Genomic DNA, 23943 nt, shown 5'->3' with positions numbered 1-23943 from the left:
ACCTCTGCCTCCTCGTTTCGCCCCAGCTTGCCTCCTTTCAGCACTCTACGGCTCTCATAGTCTTTTCTTCTGTCTGAGAAACCCACTGTACGCCGCTACATTCAAGATGGGTCGAATGTTTTAAAACAAAGGCGTTGCACCTTGAAAGCAGCACACCCCACACGGCATGAATGCTAGTGAGTTTTCGTAAGATGCAACTGCAGCTTCAATCCCTCGATGAAGTGATAGATACTATTTTAAAAAGATAGTGACTCTATTGCAGCAACTCCACAACCTTTGAGCTGATGAATAAAGACAAAGACATTTAAGCTCATTAGAGTGATGAGGAACAATAGACGATATCCATGCACACGTTTCTTTCTGCCAGCTCTAATTAGCAGCACCATGACATCTCTGTCGTACTCAGACCCGGCTTTGAGAACGATGGAAATGTTACTTTCAAATCAAATTTCCTATTCTGTAATGCATTCGACTTTGTAGGCACAGTTTTTTTTATGGGAGCTGATACTGTGGATCGGTTAACACCCAAATTCTTCCCTTCCTGTTCAATCAAGCCAGTTTTTTCTCCAGGAGTTGTGTGGGAAAAGTCTCGGAGAAGTGCACTGAAACCTTTGGCCTTTGTAGATGAAACATTCCCTTCTGTTGCTGTGTCTTAAAACACCACCTTTTAAGTGAGATTATGCTCCTTGAACACACACACGCTTTCCCTGTTCCTCCTGACAAGCACACACCCATCCTCAGCCACTCCATTATCGACATCAGCAGACAAGAGCGGTGCCCTGTGAGATCGCAGAGGCAGCCTGTCCACAAGTCCAAACATTCCTTTTTTTCATTCTTTCCATCTCCCTCTCTCCTTCTATCTTTCGTCTGCTGGCATCTTTGTCTCCATTGTGTTGTCGTCGCACTTTCATCCGGACCCTTCAGAAGCCTGGCACGGCGTTGTTGCGAGCGCCCTGATGGAGGTGCGTCCCGCTGTGAGGAAAGGAGGGAGAAGGGACCGAGGGAGAGAGGAGAAAGAAAGGAGCAGGGAGGAGGAGGAGGATGGCAGTCTGGCTGGCTGGCAGGCAGAGGAATCTCCAGTTGAACAAGGAGCTCTGTGATATTGATTAGGGAGCTGAGGTGTTGTGAGACACGTCGTTGAGGAGGGGTCTGAACTATAAAAAGGAGGGGGTGTTACAAAATCAAACACACAGCCCTTCTCTGATTACCGGCGTGGTGCTGCATTAGGCTTACATCGGGGGCTCAACAGGAAAATGGATTTCTTTAAAAAGCTGCTTAATACATAAATCATGACCTCTGGGGTCACAGCGAGGGTTTAGGAGCTCGGATCAATAACAGAGCTAATGCGAGCTTGTTGTAGCTGGTTTGTGGTGCGGAGAGACCTCTAAATGTTGTTATTGGAAGTAGCTTACAAGCAGCCTAAGACCCGTGGATAATCACTTTGTAGAAAGTTTGTTTTATTACTTTTTCCACTCAAGTTCAGCATGAGCTACAGTATAGATTCCTTCAAACAGCTGACATTGCCCCATGTCGCCTCAACATGCGACTGCCATTGTTATCTTTTCCTTTGGTCTGAGACTGCTTGTATTTATGCCGGTCGACCCAGCGGCAGTGGGGTTGAGATTGCAGGCTTGTTTTGCACATGAGGAAGGATAGCATTAGCGCTGAGATAATGGCGCTGTGTATTGTTCGCCGGCCGTGTGGAAGTGGTGGGACAGGATCTATTAGATGCAGGCCCATTTCCCTCCAACTGACTCTAACGGTCCCCGCAAACATTAGATAAAGAGCCTAGCCTCAAGCCTTTGTAATTTGTTTGTATTTTTCTGCTTAATGTACTTTGCTCAATCTTGTTTAGCGATGATGGAAGCTGATAGCCTTATCTCGCCTTGCCAAGGGCATGAGCCACTACCACTGCTTGGTTGAACATTGTTCCAATGAAGAACGTTTATGTGTTGTTGTTTTTTCTGATTTTATTTCTGATGCCGGATGGACTGAGGGTATTTTAAGAGGTTATTTGCATTTGATCTATTGGTTAATATGTTTTTTTTGTGGACTGATGTAAATAAACTATCAAGGAAATTTTATAGTGGGCATTTCTTAATTTTATTTGTGCTTCTTCAAGATCGAACAATTGAAGGAAATTTGTGATTGTTGTACCAGCTCATTGAATTCACTCATTTTGGTCATTGTGGGTTTTGGATTTCTCTTTCTAAACTGCTGGTACTTTCAATCAGAAGAGTATTTTGTGAAGTTTAATTTATTAACTTTTATTTTGCTCTACGGCTTGCATGTAAAAGGGTGAAGGATTATCCAGTCATAGGAGAAAAACAGAAGTCAACAAGGAGAGTCGACCTGTAATAAAAACCTTTTGAATTTCACCGGTATCAACAGCTTAGTCAGACCCAGCCCCGTCTGCGTCAGAACGGACAGCTCAGGAATAAGTGCCAAGTCTTTTAACTCCCTGCTGTTCATCTCCTCCAAAATTAAGAGGGGGTTTTATGTTTTGTTTAGCTTTTTTGAACCAGTCCCCACAAGAAATACAGTATTCTGTGGGCAGGCCTCATCACCTCCCGCAGCTAAAGTCATAACCAGCCGTAGAAAAATACTGTCTGGAGTCTGGAGAGTGGGTTAAACCAGCATCGCTGCTATATTTTCTTCCAGTCTGTCTCGGAGGAGGGAAAGGGGGGAGGAGTTGTCCGTGATGTCTGCAGGAGCTATGGAGGATAGAGGACAGCAGAGCCAAGAGCCTGGAACCTGACCTCACCAGAAAAACATTTACATTTTGTACTGCGTGTGTGTGTGTCTGTGTTTGTAAGTCACTGCATGACTGTGTGTATATACATGGACATTAGTGCATGTCTGCGCATACACCCTGTGGAATAGGTGGTTGTTATGGACCATGAAAAGCAACTGACATGGTTTACCTCTCTGTGGCTGGAGACGCCTCCTTTGATTCTGTCCTTTTTCACTTTCTTTGGAGGCAGCTTCCTGTCTGAGACGCTTAAACACTGTTACCTCAGCCAAGTGGGGTTGTTGCTGTGACACAACTGGGATTATGACTTTTGTTTCATGCCCCACAGAGAACTGTTTATTGGAACACCTTATCCTTTTTAATGGTGAGAGGTGAGACCCTAAACGTTAGCAGGAAGTTACATGATTTTCTGTCATCCAAAACATGGACATAGAGGCACAGAATGACAATTTATAATCTGGAAACAACCATTAATATATTGGATTTTATTAAAGAGCCAGTAATAACTAAACATGTGCTTGAATTGCAAGTATTCATGGACATACAGTCCATCGATAAATGACCTTATGTCTCCCTGCTGCTTCCCAACATTTAGTTTTCCATCCGTGCTGATATGGAAAGCCTCCTTGTCCTTGGACTGCTGTAACTAGGGCTTTGTGCTTGCTTTGGCCAAGGCCCTCTCCCTCCCAGCCTGACGACTGGCTGGGTCTGTGTTTACGTAACCATATATATCTGAGAGGAAACTCGTGAAACGTTAATCTCTCTACTTTTTAACCCTGATGAATTTCTACATTTTCCAGCTGTGCGGCATGGCATATTTATGCTCAGGCTCTATCGCTGAAAACAGCTCTGTCATTGTAAATGAATCACTATCCAAGACTAAAGAGGGAGTGTGTGTGTGTGTGTGTATGTGTAAACTTCAGGCGAGGAAACTGTACAAATACAAGCTCAGCCATAAAAAGCTGCACCAGTACTGCTCATGGATAAAATCTGCAGCTTCTTTTTCATTCTTCACCAGACTGGAGTCTGTGCACGTGAGCCTGTCAACTGACACATTTCTGTGGGTTGATGAGTTTCAGTCTCTCATCGCGTTGATGGGACAATGTCCGATGTCACATCCGCTGTTGACTGGTAACATCTGCGTTGTGGCCTCAGTGGAGGGACAACACTTTCCCCTATTCAGCTTCCTCCCTGCCCCTTCTCGAAACTCTGACCTGCATCATCTCTGGAAGCCGTCGGGGCGTTTAGGTTTATGCACAGCTGGCGTTGTGAGTAGTTTTGTTTTCCTTATTCCACCACTCTGTACGGTCGAAGATTGACACGTGGTGAGTCACCTCGCCTGCCCATCCACAAGCACAAAGGAAGAGCCCGTCTTTCAGCAGCTGCTTCAAACAGACAGCCCCACCGATTTACAAAGGGGAATGTCTCTGAAAGCATTCTGGAATGAAGTTTTGCCCGATGTTTGTTTTACAAAGACGTTCGCTAAGCCTGCGTGTCCATTTGTTGCTTTATTTTGATGGATCAGACATTTTACACAGTGTCTTAGTCTCAGTCTGTATATATAAGCAGAATATAGTATATTTCAAGCATTGGGCGTAACCTATAACATTATAATTGGTCTGTATCCTGTACCTTGTGCACACCTCTTCCACAACCTATCAATCCTCTACCAACTCTGGGAGTCACCTTGGAGTATAACTGTCTGCTCAGAATGATAATGAGAATGCTGATTTAAAACAAATAAGCAGCGTCTCCTCCTGCTAAGCTCACGGTAAGCTTCCTGTCAGTTTGGCATGTCTGAGTTGTCAGGACAGCCCAACACGCCCCGGGACTATGTCCGCATTACATTAAACACAATCACTTGACCCTAGCTGGCCCTGTTCCCTGTACCACATCTACTTGAGCTGCTGCAACAACGAGGTCCATCCCCCCCGCTCCGTGTTCCCACCATGTACGGAAACAGGGGGAGAACAATCCCATTACATTACAACAGGGCCGGGGCTGATCTAATGGAGAGAACATTAAAACCATGTCGCGTTCAGTCACTTACTTGATGGATCCTGGAAGAGAGGGATGTTGAGGAGGAGAAGGAGGAAGGGATAGGATGCTGCGGGGTTAGAGGTGGCGGTGCGGATGTGGCAATGGAGAGTGTGTGATGGCACCCCGGCGCCCTTGAACAAACTGTCATTCAAACCACTTAAATTAATTTCCCCACCTTGTCTTCTTCCCCGCCTCCATGCCATCAAACACGAGGTCCTGTGCTACCTACAAGAGGCTGTGGCTCAATAGAAAGTACATGTCAACAACTTGGGAGCGGATAAATAGAGGACTTTTTGATGGAAATGTGGCCTTGTGTCTGTAATAGTCGAGATCTGCCAGCTCCGGCTTCCTAGTTGACAGGAAAGGCTGGAGCAGGCATTTTGGAAACCCACCATTTTTACAGAATGGCTCTTTGTGTTGTTAGGGTGTATAATTAAGATCTCATTGTGACAGCCATTGACAGAGAGCTAATGAGGGTTCTGATGTATTCCATATGAATATGAATATTGAATTTTTAATATTTTATGGCTTTCTAATTGCAGTGAATGCTGTTAATGGCTTTGACTGTTGAATATTACCCAGACTGAATGTTCGGCATGCGTAAGTACCTTTTCAATCTGAGACTGACAGAAGAAAAAAAAGCTGCGTTTTCAAGTCAAATTCTTTGCTTAATGATTGTCGTGTATTCTGTGTATCTTTGGGGCAGATACATATCTTGAACGAGGGCATGTCTGTGACTGTGAATACATTTGAACCACTCTTTTCACTCGCTTACGAAGATGAATGTATATATAATTACAAAGTATATCACATACACTACCTTGATATAGAGTTTAATGGCCGTATCGTTTCTTTGTAGAGCATGTCTGCTGGCCTTAATCTTCCCCACAGCTGACATCTTAATAACTCAGCCCTCTCCATCCATTTCCACGGGAGACATCCGGATGTGGGGGAAGGATTAGTTTAATGAATTTGACAATTAGTAACAGAAGTTAATGACTGCATGGGGCTAAGTACCCTGATGGACATGGCTGGGGGGACTGAGGGCCTCCATTGCTCTGGGCCATAGATCCTCATTAATAGCTTTTCTGCCTGGAGGAGAGGACAGGGGAAGCCAGGCCAGGCCTTTGTTTAGTCTGCCTCTGATCGGGCTGCGAGGGAGTTGTGCTGTTGCACGACGGCGTGCCAGAATTAGTCCTGCTCTGGGCATGAGTTAACACAGAGCCGTGGGGTCCTGGATCAGGTGAAGCTTCCTTTAATGAACCAGGGTCATTAAATGTTGAAAAAAAAAAAAGTGACACAGAGGGAGGCAGCTCTGTCTTCGAATCTTGTGCCAAGAGTCATGAAGAAAGAAAAGTGGTTTGTGGGTCACAGGAGTTCTGATGACCTCTGCCTTGATTTATCGTTTTGTTAGCTTCTTACCCGGATCGCACCTCTAATGTAGTCAAAACATCGTTTAGCCAGATAGCTCTCATAAAGATTTTATTATTATTTATTATTATACTGTGCTTCATGAGCTACCTTTTCGCTTTGTCAAGTATTCCTTCTATAAACCATTTTGATAAATTTTTCAGCCACCATAAAATCAAAGTTTGTATTTTTTATGGCATCATGAATACACATGGAACAATTCCCACAATATCAGTCAATTCAGATTTATATGTGTATATCTATGCACCTCTGCTTCACAATAATTTATCCTACCTTTCCCACAGAGGATGAGAAAGTATGCGTAGACTTTGTAAAATCACGTCTACAGCAGAATTAGCTGCCCTCTCATTCCTGCCTGTCTCCTGGTGATAGCTATAATAGCGACAAAAACATAACTGCATCCAAAAATAATCATTTTCCAAAGCTACTTGCCAAAAAAATATCATAGCAAGAGCCTACACTGAAAACAAGAGGATGTGTGAGAAATTTGTCTTGTGTTATCATTAGTGGGGAGCATGCCTGGGTCTTACAAGGCTGCATGACATCACTTAGATACTGAACTGAACCTCACAGGCCCGAGTACAAGTCCAGAGAGGAAGGACACAGAGGGAGACAGAGTGACTAAAATACAAGAGTAGGGGTTTTTCTGTTTGCTGCTGCTCTGATGCTCTCTGGTCCTGTCAGGTTTAAAGCCAAGGGACCAAATTGGTGTTGATGTAGCGCACTTCTTCAACACTCTCATTCCTATCTCTTTTCCTCTTTCTGTCTCCCCTTATTCCACTCTTTACTTCCTAATTTGCCTCTTTAGGAAGTGACAATTGCATTTAGGGAAAAGGTTATCATTGTATTAGAATAGAGTGCTGGCCCTGAGGCTTACCTAGAATTACATGACACCGCCTGCAGCCCCCTTGGGTCTGTGCTGGGCTGAAATGTTATCAGTCTGACTTAATTACTGTCACCGGGCGGCATTGACTATAATGTATATTCCAGTGTTGGAAAGATTGGAGACAAATTTAAACGTGAGCTGTGAATCCCATGTTCTTAAGATCTCTTGGTGATTAACTTTAGGTCAAAGAGTTAAATTTGAGTTGTGTACTTGTCTCTTTGCTTTTAGCTTCGCCTTCATACCTCACATCCTTTGCTGCACCGTAAACACCACACATAAACACGTGTGTGGCCGCACTCACACAGAGCCCATCCTTTATCTGATTAGCTGGCACGCCTACATGGAGCTGTGTGTGTGTGTGTGTGTATGTGTGTGCGTGCGGCACAGGGCGTCGCAGCTCAGCGTCAAGCCCCAGGCAGGGCATGGATTTCATTTAGGAAAGTATCAAAGGTTTACACGCTGTTCGCTTTAATCAGCATGTTTATCAGGCAGAGAAAAATTGCAGGAAGGGACCACAGGGAGGAGGAGGGGCGGGGGGTTATCTTAAGGACCAGTAGCCAGGGAAATTGATAATGGCTACAAGGTAATTTACTGGAGACTTGTGCATCCCTCCACTGCTCCTATCCTTGCCTCTCATTCTAATTACAGCCCATGTAATGTTCTAATGAATTTGCAGGTGTGTGTGTCTGTAGGGGAGGGGTGTGTGTATAGGTGGAGAAGGGGGTTGTGCATGTATGTATGTATGTATGTGGGTGAGCATGTATACGCTCTCCTGTCACATGTGCACGTGTTTGTTTGTGTGCGTCACTCTGCATCAAGCTTGTTTTTAGCGAGAGAAGATTGAACACATTTCAAGGCTGTGTCAGTACCTCTCGAGTGCATAGTTGTCTCACTGTTTCTGAAATATGAATACGATATGAAAAGCAATTAGATTAGCCCTCAGCAATATTAAAGATACATGCCACTCACAGACACGACACTCCGCTGATACCTTGAGTTGTCACCACGGTTCTGTCTTCCTGCCGGAGTGCGGAGAGGATGGAAGCCTCGGCCAAGACTCATTCACCTCTCACAGACACTACAAGGCCGATAACATCCAGGAACTGCGTTTAGTGGTGCTGGAGCCTCCAGTCACATACTTACATGCGCACATAAACACTCATATTGTTCTTTCACACAGCCATGTACGCATCCCTCCAGGGGATATGGGCTGGGCCATAAAAGCCTTGATACGACCAGAGAGTAAACATCCCCACAGGACTGCGGTCCAGTGGAAGGAAGAGCCGTCAGGAATCTACCGTCTTTGCCTGCGTCGGTTTTTGTGTATATATGTTAACATGTGTTTGTGTGGTTTTGTCAGATAACTCTTTGGGTTACCATTGTAGGTTGAGTAAAGAGTGTTTGGCCCCATGGGACAGTGACATCATATTGCTGTAACAATGCAAGTTGCACATACTGTATAATGGAAAAGGCAAAAAAAAAGTTTGTGGTTAAGTCGAATCTTTTTTTGCTCACAGGAAAAGGAGGCTGTGGAGGCAGTGTCAGTAGGGGCCATTCTCTCCGATTACCAGAGGGTCCGTGTGGAAAATGTGTAAGTCAAACATACATGCACATTCATGATTTCTTAAAGTGCACACATATCCACCCACTGCGTTTAGGCCCATGAACTCACACACTGATGCACTCTGTGGTCCACTGGAGGAAAAGAGAACATCCTCTGTAGACTTTACCTCACTGTGTGTTCCACACAGACACACACATACTGAGATTTGAGACTAGCTTTGATTTTATGGCGTTGCCCAGTTTTTATGGAGCAATGATTTCAAGAAAAGTAATGAAACTTATTTTGAAATAATATAATTTACCTTAATATAGTTATATAATTGGCATTTTTATGCACTTTTACATGGAAATATCAGATGGTTATCCTTGTGGTGCTGATACCTACCTCTATATTGCTCTGGTTTTTTGTTTTATTATTTCTTTCATTACATCTACCAAGAAAGTTTGTTTTGACCCGTTTGTTTGTTTGTTGGTTGGTTTGTAAGCAAGATTACTCAAAAACAACTGACCATGAAACTCGGTGGAGGGATGTGGTTTATGTCAGGAAACAACGCATTCAATTTTGGTGTGGATCAGGAGGCGGATCCAGCATTGCCAGAGTTTTTCATTCACTTAAACACATTTCCACTGTTTTCCAAAGGGGATCATTCTTGGATCTTGGTGAAAAAAATCAGGCATAATGAGGGAACTTGGTGTTTGAAATTTGTTTCAGCTTTTCAATCCTCTCTTCTCTCTTTGTTGCACAAAAGCTTCTAGCTTTTAGCAAATGTGTTTTCCCTTAAACATTCTAGATACACATTAACATTCCAGGTATTTTCTTGAGTAGTAGATGCATCTATCTACTGTGAATGTGTGTGTTGTGTGAGTTTATGTGATAGTCAAGCCACAGCTGGAGATCACGTTTTTTGTGTGTTTGTCTCCTCCTTAAAAAAACCCACTGGCACTGGTCTCAGGTGGGAACATGTGCTGTGGGTCTATCAGGGTGGCAGCTTTCCTGAAAACGGAGAAGGTGCCCAGCCTCGTTGGCTTTGAAGTTCTTCTGGAGCTGGCCAATATTTAGTGTTAACCACTCTGCATCTCCTTCTGTTTTTCCAACCCACCTCTCCCTCTTTTTTCCTATCACCTGTTCTCCAGATGTTGGCGGCTTGGTTTGCAGCCCCTGGCCTACCTGTGGCGCCGAGACCAAGAGTCCCTGCTCTCCGAGATGATATCATCTGACCTCCACGCTATCCTCATCAAAGTTGCCGCCTTCGGTGAGTTTTTTTTGTCTCACTCTTTTGTGTCTCAGGCAGCTGGTGAGCAGCCTGGTGTCCCCTCCCTTCTGGTCACCCCCTTTACTTTCTCGGAAGGTGCCACGGTGGTTAAGTAGTGTTTGGCACAGTGATTGAAAGGACAGAATTTGGATAAGTGTGTGATAGGAAGAGGAGAGAGGGAGGTGGCACCAGAGCAAAAAAAGAGAGACAAGCGGAGTAAGGCCCTAATCATTAATCTGTGGCTTAGCAGCGGTGTTGAGACTTGTGCCAGCGGCAAAGGTATTGAAGCAGAGAACAATATGAAAAGATAAGACGCGCCAAGGGAGGAGGTGCGAGGGAAGTGCACAGTGGTTTTGTGTAGGTGAGGTGGGGGTGGGGAGTAGGGAGTGTTTGGCAGTTGAAAAATAATCACAGTTGATTAGCCCAAACATTAAGGCAACCTGTCAATAAACGACACATGTCGCTATTGTGTGTGAGAAGCGCTGCAGTCTCTGGGTATGCATAGCTTCGGCTACATGGTCCGTGAAGGGAAGACTAAAATCTAGTATCTCTCATTTACGTTTTTCAAACTGCTTCAGCATTGAGGGAAGAGGTTAATGTGGTGTCACCTCCTCTCTACCTGCCTGTTTTGGAGCCCGAGGAGAGGAAGATCGGATTACTGCATAACAGGAGAGAGTAAAAAAAACCTTTCTTTTCTTTTCTCTGGTACATGATGTTAAGATCCCTACCTGTATCTACTTGACAGTGCAGCTGGATCTCCTTTGACGGTGCCAGTGAAAAATGATAATTACGGCCACAAATAGTTATTTTTTGCTCTCAAACTACTCGTGGCGATACATCATCATATAGACATTGTTTTCGTGCTGTTAAGTGCTTGTTGTCACCTTTGGTAGCGATCAGTCGAGAAGGGGTCCTCGGCTGACGGATGACCTGTAGAGTCGAGCGCTGCGTTGGCGATATTCTACGCATCTTTCAACACTGCTCAAATAACCTCTCATGAAATGCACGTGTCAAGCCATTTATCTTTGGTTCTTTATTTAATGCACTCATTTGTCTTTATCATGATAAAAAAAAACTTCTCTGTAATAAATTATATAAATTGCCACATTCTAATCAGTGGAGAGATCATGTCAGAATCCATGTTACCCGTATTTATCTTTCCTTCCATGCAATTAGAATTATTGTTTACTAGTCAGAATTAATTCTTATTTTCTCCTAGAAGCAGATAAGATCAAATTTTGCAGTTAATAATAATCAATCAATCATAATGCCAAATTACTCACTACTGGTATAATGTGCGTGTGTGAAGAATGCTCTACCTTAAAATCACCCTGCCCCTCCACCAAGCTTTCTACTTTAAACACAACTATGTCTAAAAGCAAATTCTCAGCATTTCTTAGAAGATTATAATTAGAAAGGAAAATCACCTCGGGTGCCTTCACATGTGTATCTTGGCCTCCCCTCTGTCTGTGTTTGCACGAGTGTGTGTGTGTGTGTGCATGTGTGTTTTGGCTACAGGTAAAAAGAAAAGATCTTATCAGCCCTGACTCCTCACCTGTCCCCAGGCAGTGGTAATTAGAAAGGAGAGAATTGAATAAGGGTGCAAGGAGCGCCCGGGGCACTTTAGGCAGCACTCATATAATTGCAGCTTTGGTGGAAGCAGCTCTGAGCGGTGAGGTGTGCTGTTTAGGAGGAGATTGGGTGACAGAAGGGCGTACCTGGTGGCCTTTGGTGTTTGTGTGTGTGAGAAAATCAGAGGAAGATTTCAAGGGATTTACTCGTGCAGACCTCACGAAGAGAGAAAAAAAACTTTCACAGGGCAGAGGTTAAGTCCGCTTGTGAACCGACAGCCAAAACAGCTTATGATATTCTGTGGTGGCATAAAATGGGTTTCGGTGGGTGGGTGAATAGAAGGAAGTCATTCAAGATTAATATACCTTCATTAGCTACTCAAAAAGACAGGTGGAAATTAGTGGTGAATGGATAAAGAGGAAAAAAAAAATACTGTCTTTCTTATGGGGGGATATTTTCCTTGATGACAAATCCCTGCGGTGAAAAGACAGCTGTCCAGATGCAGGATGATCCTCTAAGTGAATTCTACGCAAGTGTTCGTTTGCGTGCTGATGGCAGGCTAACACTTCAAAAGAGAGAAAGGAGATTTGAGTCTCTGAAGATGCCAGATTGCACGTAAGAAAGTAAGTTCAAATATCTGAGTCTAAGCCTGTGAATGTCATGAAAGTGCTTCTAATTAGCAAAAAAAAAAAAGTGTTCAGCTCATGAGGGAGATGTATATTTTTGTTAGGGAACTGTCTCCTTATAATGCAATATCCCTTGCGCTCACCATGATAATTGGCAATTGCACGAGCCCGATTAAATATTCATGTAATTAGTTAATTGATTGATTAGTGCAGGTGTATGTGAGGGCACAGGTTCCGCGGTTAATTGGTCCTCAGCTCCAGAGATAATTGGCATGTGTGAAATCAAGGTCCGTCCACGGGAAAACCTTTCATCGCCGCATGATCTTTTACCCTTCACACGAACGCAGCCTTTGTGCTGCGGGGGCGAGGATTCACGTCACAAATTTTCACCGATCACCTCATCCACTGAAGGGACACAGGATGTAATTTAATATTTACTTAAAGGACAATCAATGTTTTACACAAATTTTACTGATCGTTGTTGAAGGTAACGAATGGGTTTTTTCCATAGATTTTTTATTATCCACTTTATACTAAGGAATGTTGGAGCTGGTTTATCCAGTAGATATGGCTAATGGTCTTTAACAAACAATAGAGGAAGACATGTTTTCGGGATTAGACCATGATGATCAGGATTCAGACTCTGTCAGACACTTTATTAAGTGTCCCTGATAAAAGACGAGATGCAATTTACTCCTGAAATGAAGTGCACTGTCCTCTAACCCAGGCCAAATTGACTTTTCATCATTTCAGTTAATCAATTCATATTATCTGTTGTTGTCAATTTTTGTACCTCAGTGAAGTACTGAGGCTCTTCTTACAGATTTAAAGAGTTAATAGAAAAAACTGAAGAAGATATTTCAGGTTTCTGTAATTCTCTGGAGTTGTGACTTAGAAAACAGCAGGTGTGTGGTCTGATTTTATGCCCAAATCATCCAGTGTGTGTGTGCTGACGATTATAAAATAAAAAATTGGTTATGTCTGTGATTTACCAAATTTCAAGAATTTAGTTTTCTCTAGTGTGCAGCAGCCTTAACCTTAGTACAAGGGTCAAAGTTCAGCTGAAACTGCTCTTAACAGTTGAGCATGATGGCTAGTAATTTGTTGAACATGTCCTGTTCAGTGTGGACATGTTAAGTTTTTCTCTTTTGATTTGTTGCAACGAAAAGATTTCATCTTAAATTGATCGCTACACATTTCATGCCGCCTATTTCCTCTGCTCACAGACACTGAATTTCAGATAAGAGTCTGACAAATTTCACATATAACCTTAATCTTATCATCCTTTGTACGGTGCCGCCTCCTTCCCCCTCTTTCTTTCCTTCCGTTCTGCATTTCTCCATCTCTCTCTCTTTGTGAAGATTAGGTGATAGTGAACAGCCATTGTTTTGGCAGGGGTCTTTGAGAGTTTCGTTTAAAGGCTGATGCAGCTCACCTACTGGGGAGGAGATGCTTATTCCATCCATTTAAAGGCTAAAATGTTACACATCATGAATCCAATTTTCTCTGCCTTTTCTCTCTGAAGGCAGGGATTAAAGCCGAGCTGTCAGCCGGCACACCAGATCTTAAGACAACCTGCGGATGTCTGCGATACTGCGCTCAGCTCTGTTCAGACAGTATCTGCAATCTCCCGGCTTTTTAATTTAGCATTAGACTCAGTAAGCAAAAAAAAAAACAAGCAGTTTCAATTAAATAAGGTAACTGGCTGCTGTGGGTTTACATGAATCAACCTCTTCAAGGTGGGAAAAGGCCAATCATGATCATGAAAAAGAATCAGTGCAGAAGTGCGCTCTGGAAATAATTGCCATTGACTTCTGTAAGGGAAGACGAGTAGTTTCTGTTCAGACGTGGAAGATGTTTTCTTTCAGCTGAGAACTTTGCCTTTTGGTTCAAGAATTGCAAATTGAGAGTGAATTTTGAAGCACAATGGAAGGGGTTTCCCGATTCCACTTATTGCAAACTTTCCGTGATGTGGTTATCTCATATTGTGTCTTTTAACGTTTTTTAACATAAGTTTTTACCGTAAGTATTATACCTCAGTGTGAAGACAAACCTGGCTGTCTGGTTTTCCCAGCAAACTTTTTATTCCTCGCTAATTCCAACCCTTTAAATGTCGACATGGTTTTTTCTCCCTCATTACTGGACTCCCCGGTTTTAAAGTTCACTGAATTAGATTGGAGTTTTATAGGATAATACCAAGTAAAAAGCTCTTTTAAAAGAGAGCCATTCCTCTCCGTCTCTCTCAGGGAAACTCCCCTCTCTCAGAAGAGCGGTCCCGCTGTCTCTGGCGGCGGACTAATGGTGGCTTCTAGTGGGCTTATTTGGGTTTAATGTGGCATAATGAGGTTAGGTAATTGGGTTTAGGTCAAGTTGTAAAACAGCTTCCGAGGAGACAGAGATGTGAAGATCATGTAAATGAGTGGTGTTAGATCGCTGAAGGCTCACACCAGTGGCCACTCAAAGACTCCTCAAAGCAGGTATTGTACAAGCGCCAGCTCATTCCACGTATCCTTGTCTCCAAATGGCTGCAGTAACCTTAAGTTAGTCAGGAGCATCAATTTGGAAAACACTCGTACAAGTGCTAAGTGGTCTTGGGAGGAATGCCTCCACGTTAATGCCACCCTTGTATTATTTTATCACTCACTCCTGTCTTCCTCCATTTCCATCGTCCTCTCCTCCTTGTAAATATCAAATCATGTATCATATATTATTTAAGAGCAGGGAAGTTAATTAACATATTAAAAAAATGTGGCATCCCCTCAGCAATTTGGAGCCAATTATTAAAATTTGTTAAAAGGCATGACTAATTAAAGAGGATATTTAAATGGGATTGAATTTTAATGCTTTTTTCCCCTCTCCTTCCTTATTACCTTTGTGGCAGGGTTAAGATGAGAGGATGTTGAGATTAGATATTCTCACACTAATTAAGACCACAGATCCCCTGGGAAGAGAATAAGGGCCTTGCTCATTCTCTCCCCTCCACACTCTCCCGCCCTCCCTCCACTGCAGTCCTCCCTCTTTCCCCCGTAGTGCTGGACCGCCGGGGCCTGGAGGAGACACACAGCTGGGATTAAGATGAACTGGGGATGGGATGCGACGTCCTTCCTTCACCTCTCCTCTCCCTTCCCTCTCCTCTCCCATCCGTAGCTCCCCATGGGGCCCCCGTAGATGACACATTAACCTTTCAGGCTGTCAGGCCATGAGAGCAGACAGATTCTCACATTACAATTAACTTTGTTCCTTTAATTAAACACATGAGCGTGCCGATGAGCAGGACCACGCGAAGACGACGCCTCCGAATAGAGGAGCTGAGGAGAAATTATTAGGGCGACCCTGCAATTTCTTGTCCAATTGCGATGGCAGAACTGTCACAACTGCACGTCACTCCGTATAGGTCATTACCAACTTGGTAATGATTATGTCAATCAATTATAAGGCAGCCACAGAAATGGAGAAAATGGAAAAATATAAGAATAAGGCCTTTCACTGCCAGTCACCATCATGATGTACTTTTTATTTTTAGATTAACACACAGGCCTTTTACAATAAACACAGGGGCAGGAGCATATAACTACTCACTTTGGAATTTCCTAAGATTTAGCATTTTTACGTTCACGTCCTGTTATTATTGTTCCATTCTTTGTAAGAAGCACCTGGTACTTGGGGCTTTTGTTTCTGTTTTTGCTGGAACAAGTGTACACTTTGTGAGGGAAGATGTTTATGGGGTGAGATGGAGTTCAGCGTGGTGCCACAGTCCTCTGGATGACAAAATCAGGATTTAGCGTCACGGGGGAGAAAAACCTTCCCATGCTCAACAAGCGTAAAGTAAAGTGGACACTGTTTAGATGCATCTTTTTATTCCTACTGAATACTTTCATAACCTCAAATAAAACTAAATATTCCATTCGCCCATCAATGTTTTGGTCTAGAAAAGTGCAGGAGGGTAAAATACGGCTTTTATGTCTATTTCTTTAGTTGGTTATCATTTTTTTTATGTTTGCCGAATGAGGGCCAGCGAGCTTCTACTTTCAGAGTGTGCCACCACCGGGTGTGCACACAAAGCTCCCCCCTCCCCCTCACTCCATTCTCTCCCATGCCGGTGAGTCACTTCCATGCACCATTTCAGGGGAAGGGGAGGGAAAAAGGCAAATAAACAAGATCTCTTTTCAGAGTTTATGTTCTCAAAGGGAACGAGATGAGGGGGAGCAGCAGGCAGGGAGGAGAAGGGTGGTGGGGGGGTCTGTGGCCAGCAATTTGAAAACTGTTGCCCTTACCCGGAGAGATCTGTGTACACTACTCGCAAAGTCAAACAAATAGATCCAGGGTGCAGGTTTACGTGTGTGTTTGTGCGACTGCCCGTAAACCTCCTTGCCTGTCATCTTCAATCACTGTTCTCTGTTCCTGATCAGACCTCTCTCTCTTTCTCTCTCTCTCTTTCTCTCTCTTTCCATACGTGTGTCTGTGTGCGATGGTGTTTGTGTGTGTGTCTCTGTCTCTCTGTGCCTATTTCCCACGTGGGTGCCAGGCCTGGATCCAGAGAAGCACTTGGGAAAAACTCTGGCTGACATGGAGCCCTATCTGAAACAGGTGACTGGTAGATACTCGACTACACAGTTGTACTTCCATGTGTTTCCATGTGTGCAACACTTACAACACTTATATATATATATATATATATATATTTGTATTTCTCTTAAAATTTTTGTTTCACTGTCAGAAAATCACTTACACCAATTACATTCTTATATATTTACACAAAAAAGGTTTATCTAACTTTAGGGCTGCACGATTACTTGTATTAAAATTCTTATCTCAATTCTCACTTATATGTGACCTTTTCAAAACACGCTGATACTTTTGCTTAAAGAATCTAAAGCACCCATAATGCTGCACTATCTTTGTTTTCTCCCTCAACCAATGACAACACAGCATAAACCCACATGATAGAAAAACCAGCAGTGAAATTGAGCGAGTAAGTGAGACGTGGAGATAAACAATATGGATAAAAAAAAAAAAAATTTTACGAAAACAAAATGAATCCAGAAGAGAACCCTGCTAATTACGGGACAGAATCATGATCTCAATTCTAAGCAACAAAACCATGATACTCATTTTTTCCAGACTCATGCAGCTCAAATAAACTTTGTTTACATGGAGACACTGTAGTCATGTAAAACAGTTTTGTTGCTTTTTGTTGTGTTTAAATGAAATGCAGGAATGTGCGTGAATTTGAATAAGATGTGTTGTTTTCAGCTCTCTCAGAAGTACGGAGTCCATATCTGTGGCGAAGGAGGAGAATATGAAACCTTCACCCTTGATTGTCCTCTCTTCAAAAAGAAAATTGTTATGTGAGTAAAGCAATATAAACTATAAACGCACAAGTGTTTGTCTTTTACAGCATGCGGCTGCGTCAACTTTGTAAAGTTGTGTTTTTGCCGACAACACACAGAAGTTTTGTTTGTACGTTCATGCAGTGATGCAGCGGAGACCGTGATCCACTCAGCAGTTGCCTTCTCTCCAGTCGGCTACTTGCGCTTCACCGAGATGCACACCGAGAACAAAGACAGCGTGAGTCGCACTTCTGAAAGAATCCACGAGTGTAACTTCTTTCACAAATAAGATCAATGCTGTTCGATGCTGGCTCAATAACTCAACAACAAAAGTTCAGAGTTTGCTTTGGGGTTGATTAGTTTAAACCCACTCTTAGGGCAAAAACAAATACAAGAACAAAACCCTTTGGTGTCTGATAACTTTGTTGAGGAGAAGAGAAACACAGCACTGCAGGGCAGAGTTCAGACCGACCTCCAGAGGGCCAATCTCTCTCCAGCACTCTCTTGCTCTCGGTCTCTCCCTCAATCCATTGCTCTCTCTCCTCTAGCCCCACATGGCCTACTTTGACGTCTGCAATATTCACTGCAGCCTGAAACTAGGCCCAGCTTAATAAACATGTCTGCTCACATTAAGGCGCTTTGCATTCAGGTAGCTGGCTTTGCAGACACAAGCAGGGGCTGCAGAGCGAGGCAGTAGGAGATGGCTTTTGGAGTTTCAGAAGGAGCTGGATGAGGGTTCACTGACTGGAAGGGTGCCACTAGGAAACATTTGCTTCACTTGCAAGAATAGAAAACATGAGCGTGGTTAAATTATTGTTAAAACTAAAATTTGCAAATTGACATTGACCTTATTTATGTGCACTTCTGATTACAAATGATCAGCTCTAATAAGACTCCAGCTGATGCTTGAAGTGCGTGCCGTTGTATTAGCTGCAGTGAGTTACGAGTGTCAGTGTTATTAAGGGATTGCGCTCGCCTGTAGATCAGCATGTCTCCAGGGTAAAGCATGTGATTTGCACATGTGTTTCTTTGCACATTACACAATAATGCGTCCTGTGTGCGTAAATGTGCAAGGGAGTGTGCGTTTGTAAAAGTGTGTGTATGCATATTGGTTGGGGGGCTGGGGACTGTTATGGACAACAACAACAAAAAAAAAAAAAACATACCCCCATCCCACAACCTCCGTGACCCTGCAGCCTCACTCCCTACAGCTATATATTTTTTTCAACCCCCCCTCTGTGCTGCTCCCACCCCCATCACACAAACACACACGCACACACAAACGCTGCCACAGCCCCCCCCTAGGTTTCTGTTGGAAGAGCAAGGGAGATCCAGGGTCTGCAAGGGGTGGGGGTGGTGTCGGTGCGGAGGGTGGGGGGGCAGGCAACCAGGGGAGAACCTGCCCTGCTTCGGCCTTCTGAAGCTCTTCTCGTCAGGGTGACAGATCCGCAGTGACATCAGCACTAGAGGAAACTACACCGGGCTCAGGGGGTGGGGATGGACCACCATCATTTGCCCTCCGTTAATGCTAGTCAAGCTATTTTTCATGCTGGCCAGGAGAGAGGGGCTGAAGTATAATTAATGTGATTATCATATGGCCTAATGCGGCTGACAGCAGATGAGGGGGGTGAGTGAGTGTTGAGAGGGGTGTTGAGGAAAGATGAAATATGTATTCAAATGTGTGACGCCCAGCAGGATTTGGCAGGTAATATGTATGCCTCAGAGAATGGTAATGATTTGTTATTTAAAGAAGTAGCAGAGGGTAGTATAAGTGAAAAGAAAAACCCTGTTGAAATCCAAAACATGTCTCAGGCATCCAGTCATGAGTTTTGACTGACAGGCAGCATGATTGAATCTACAGTATCAGAAAACACCACTCCCCATTCGCCTAAACCGCGAATATGTTAGCATGTTGTTTCATATTCATTCACCTTGAAGTTATATGTGTCTGGGCCCCTTGTCATGAAAGACTGACAAACACAGGCCGCGCGACGCTGGCGTATTTGAAAAGGTTGGCTAATTATACAGCATTTTGTCTGTCTCTGCAAAAGGGCTCCGCGCTCTTTGGTGGGCGTTTGGCCTGATGTATTCCCTGTGGTGCTTTATCGCAGGATGCGGTGGCGAGAGCTTTGCCCCATGGTAGTTGTCCTTGCCAGAGCGCCATTGACAAGATGACTGAGGAGGTGGAATATGCTGATCAAGCTGAAGACAACCAACAAGAATTTACATCAAGTTGTGACCTCAGTTGTCAGCAGGGCCACGGTGAGATTCATTTATTGTGAGACATGCTTGTGTGTGTGTGTGTGTGTGTGTGTGTGTGTGTGTGTGTGTGTGTGTGTGTGTGTGTGTGTGTGTGTGTGTGTGTGTGTGTGTGTCAGATGATATCTGTGTGTGGTGAGTGCTCCCTGAATCTGTGTCATGCGGCCAGCTTCATGATGCTGGTGTTTTTGAGTGATTCTTTGACATAGCTGTCATTTCCAAAGTGTATTTGTGACAGTCTCTGAATTTGTTGCTCCTTTGACATAAACCACCAATGCATGAGATGTGTCTCATTGGCTATAAATGAAGACAAATACAACATGATATAATTGTTTTTTTTGTCCTGACAGTCTTCATCAAGCATTATTAGCACTAGAATGACCATTTGCAGTGCTGTTTACACAAATTACTTGGATTTTTAAACTTAATATCCTTCGTCCTCATCATTTCATTGCATCTCTTCCTGCAGATCTCCCTCCATCCTGCTCACCTAGAAGCTCTAGAGGATATCAGTGGATCAGTGGCATCAACGGCCTTCAGAGCCAAGTCCCTGGGATCGAGGGCCAGACGACGGCAGCTTTCAAACAGCTGCAAAGTAAGGGAACGTGTGAAAGAGAGGAAGTATAAGAGATTATGAGGAAAACATAGTAAACAAGAACTGTGGACGTGTTTTTAAATGTTTCTACAATCACTAGTCTGCTAAAAAAGTTTTTTGTGTCTCTGAAACACAAAACAAAAACAGAACGACACACAAGTAAACTAAATTTTAATATGTTTTCTCTGCATAAAAAAATAATCTTTGACATGATCAAGGGGAGATGATATAGAATTCCTTTGTCCAGGGGTGATTTAAGCAGCTCAGTGAAACAGACTCCACAGGACGTACTGTGCTACATTCTTCACTTTAAGCCCTAAAGAACCAATGGGCAGAATCTTATGGGGGAAATCTTTCTTGGTCCCTTGGGTGTCTTTCTCTCTCCTTGCTGTTTCAGCTAAACACACGAGGGGGAGTGTGACAGAGCTTGAAAAGTCAATCCTTATTCAAAAGTGCTTGTCAACCCGGCAGGCAAAAACCCTGTGTGTCAGATGCTCCATCCGTCACCAGAATGGGTTGGTGTGTTGGCCACCAATCAAGGACATGCATTTTAACCCAAACCAGGCCTCTTTCTAAACACACACACACACACACACAATGAAGTCATGTTGGGTGGGTTATCGTTTTTTCTGTGCCCTGCAGAAGTTTAAAAGTGCAGGCTTTTACAGCGCATCGCAGTCTTTTTTCTCTCCCTTTCTCCTGTTTGATGGAGAAAGGAGCCAAAGATGAAAAGCATATTTAATGTTTATCGTGGTGCTCAGCTGAACAGCCTTCACAGTGCAGAGACAATATTAAACAAGTTAATATTTAATGAACAACCTCTTTGTATGAAGGCGAAGTAGTCTGAGACGCTGATGTTGGCAAAGGAAAAACAAACTTGAAGCTCCCTCAGATGATCGTAGGGAGAGCTGCTACTTGCGCCTGCGTTAGGACCCAAAGTCTACGATGTGTTAAAACTGCTTTAAAAGAGGGGACAGACACCATTAGCACTTTAAAGCAGCTTCAAAGGTTTTCATTGTCAGAAAAAATGTCCTTTATACCTTAACTGCAGTCGTGGTAGTGTACAAATGACTGTTTGAACTGATACGCAATATTTGTAGGTACAGCCTGGCAGTTTAACATGGTCCCTAATTGCTATTGAATACAGGCCCCCAAGCAAACATCTCAGACTCCGGGAGTATTCATTCAATGGTAACCTTGTGAGCTGCACTTTTCCCAGAGTAAGAAGTATAACGAATTACAAATGGAAAGGTTTATGGAGGTAAACTAAAAAGATGATTCTCAAAGAACCAGTTGCAATGTAATATATGCTTTACTGTGTGTTTCCTGTGTCCAGGTGAGTTGCACAGCAGAGGTTGGAAGATTACGGACATTATCCTGATTCACTTGTATGTGAGCAGCATGGAAGAATATGGTCCAATCAACACAGTTTATAAGAAACACTTTGGCATAAACCCTCCAGCCAGGTAAAGCTGCACTAAAACAATACACACCTTGAGTCTGTGTTTGTCGTATTAGTTGTGGAAAAGATCAAAAGCATTTTATTCTCAATCTGTGTTTTCACTACAGCGTTCATTCCATATTACCTTCTTCTTCTTCTTCTTGCAGAGTGTGTGTCCAGGCCCCTCTCCCTGCCGGTCAGCTGCTGCAGATCGACTGTCTGCTCCACGACTGGACCGAGCCGCTGCAGGAAGGCTGCTTTCACCAGAGAGAGGCCATGCATGTCCAGAGCCTGTCCCACTGGGCCCCAGCCAACATTGGGCCCTACAGCCAGGCTGTCAGGGTAAGACTGTTCAGGTCCACTACAGGGAGGGGGTGATGGGTACATTGCTGACAGGTTGAATTTGATGGCAGCCAGAAACAACAGATAATTATTTATATCATGAGTTAATCCATCTGGTATTTACTTCCACCAAGGAGTTTATGTCTTGATTGCATTTGTTTGTTTGTTAGTTAGCAGGATTACGCAAAAACTACTAAAAAGATTTACATGAAATTTTGTGGAGGGGTGGGGCATGGCCCAAGGAAGCACGCAGATGCAGGATTTTTTTTTCTGACATTGTGAGACTGATGTGTGAAAGTGTTTTTCAACATTTTTCGTTGATTTCTCAGAGAATAATTCATGGAGCTTGACTTTTTTTTTAAGCAGGAGTGATCTTTATGATTTGGTGAAGATCCAAATAAAAATTCAGATCTAGTGAGTTTAAGTGGGGTTTCAGAAGGGGACTGCTGGGCCTTGGCAGAGGTAGATGTCATTCTAGTTGGTTTAAGGTGTTAGGTGTTAATTTGAATTTGTCAGAAAAGCTAATTAGAGTATCATATTGGGAAGGTTAGTCATGAATTAATATGATGAATCTCTTGTGATTCTCCTGACACTTTGTTTTGTTTAACTCTTACAAAGCAGCTGAACAGAACCGCATTTAGTATGTGTTTGTGTTTTCTATGGTTTTGTACAGATGCATGTATTCAGATGGACGTGATTGTTGCTCTGTGTGATAGTTTGTTCTCAGCATCACTTTTGTGTGCACATGTAAATATGTATCCACATTATTGCACGGAGTACGTACCCATGTTTGCACTTGTTTGTAAAGCTACGAATCTGAACTTCTTTCATATTGTTTAAAGCCCAGAAAAAATGTGGAATTCAAAGGCAGAGCAGAGGAAGTGTGGGCCGTGGTTGCACGGATGGCTTGGCGCTTTGTTTACCCAGTGTGTATTGTATGGGATTATGCTTGTCAAGGTACTGTCAACAAGGATAGTGTCCATCTCCTCCACACTGTCCTTGATCCTGCAGCCAAATCCGTCCATGAGTGAGAACATGTGTGGATTAGCCATTTGTTTCGAGCCTGACGGCATATCTCACCAGTGTGTCACCGAAGCTCAGAGGATCTTGTGCAGTTTGGATTCCTGGGATGTAACCTACAGAGTCAGGTTGGTTTTTTACATAACAACGGTGTTTGATTTCCTCAATAGAGTCTCATTGAGACATGAAATTGAAGTCAGCTGTGGGCATGTGCGATTGCATCTGGAAAACAGTCTTAATCTCTTCATGCCTCTAATGATCATTCATATCCAAAGTAGTTTGGGGAAACAATGAGCGGAGTTTGCTTGCTCGGAGCCGTGCACAGCGACCCTGTCGTCTCTCTGTGTGTTTGCTTCTCCTTCACGCTGCAGTGACTTAATTTGATCAAAAGTGTATTAACAACTCTTCAGTACAGCAAGAGATTTTTACATATTGATACAATTACCCCCTTGCTGTGAGCAAGCACGCGGTGCCACCCCTCCTCTACGGCAGTACCACGCCGACTCCGTCTTAATGACAAATTTTCCTTGGTGACTGTTGCCATGTGACACCATGGCGACCGGGCTCTGGCAACAACAGAGACTGAAATTCTGCTGTCTGAGACCAAATAACCTGGAGCCCACCACATCCACTCTCTGTGGAAAAGAATTGGTAATTAAAAGAGGGATCCGAGGGGGTTTGGAGGCGGGCTGAACTTGAGATGATTAGAAGATGAATATGTGTTCTTAATTACTTCTAGATAATGTAGTCATTTTCAAGCATCAGAGGAGTTTTTGTGAGAAAATAAATAGCAAGTGATAGTTCTCTTCATTTAGTTATTCTGGTTAATTGTT

The 23943-nt window shown here is 43.4% G+C and overlaps 1 protein-coding gene across 1 annotated transcript in view; it reads left to right on the top strand.

Moving 5' to 3' along the window:
- Positions 1-23943, top strand: part of dph6 (diphthamine biosynthesis 6) — a 57585-nt gene that overhangs the window by 5332 nt on the left and 28310 nt on the right. Inside the window, exons 4-12 of the mRNA XM_020097836.2 lie at positions 8627-8700; positions 9807-9925; positions 16649-16710; positions 17377-17471; positions 17598-17691; positions 19565-19715; positions 20182-20307; positions 21644-21773; positions 21916-22090. Coding sequence (XP_019953395.2) covers positions 8627-8700; positions 9807-9925; positions 16649-16710; positions 17377-17471; positions 17598-17691; positions 19565-19715; positions 20182-20307; positions 21644-21773; positions 21916-22090 — 1026 coding nt within the window. The remainder of the gene's footprint in view (positions 1-8626; positions 8701-9806; positions 9926-16648; positions 16711-17376; positions 17472-17597; positions 17692-19564; positions 19716-20181; positions 20308-21643; positions 21774-21915; positions 22091-23943) is intronic.

This window comes from Paralichthys olivaceus, chromosome 12, assembly GCF_024713975.1.
Source record: "Paralichthys olivaceus isolate ysfri-2021 chromosome 12, ASM2471397v2, whole genome shotgun sequence".
NCBI classification, from domain to species: domain Eukaryota; kingdom Metazoa; phylum Chordata; class Actinopteri; order Pleuronectiformes; family Paralichthyidae; genus Paralichthys; species Paralichthys olivaceus.
This window is presented reverse-complemented; position numbering and strand designations above follow the sequence as displayed.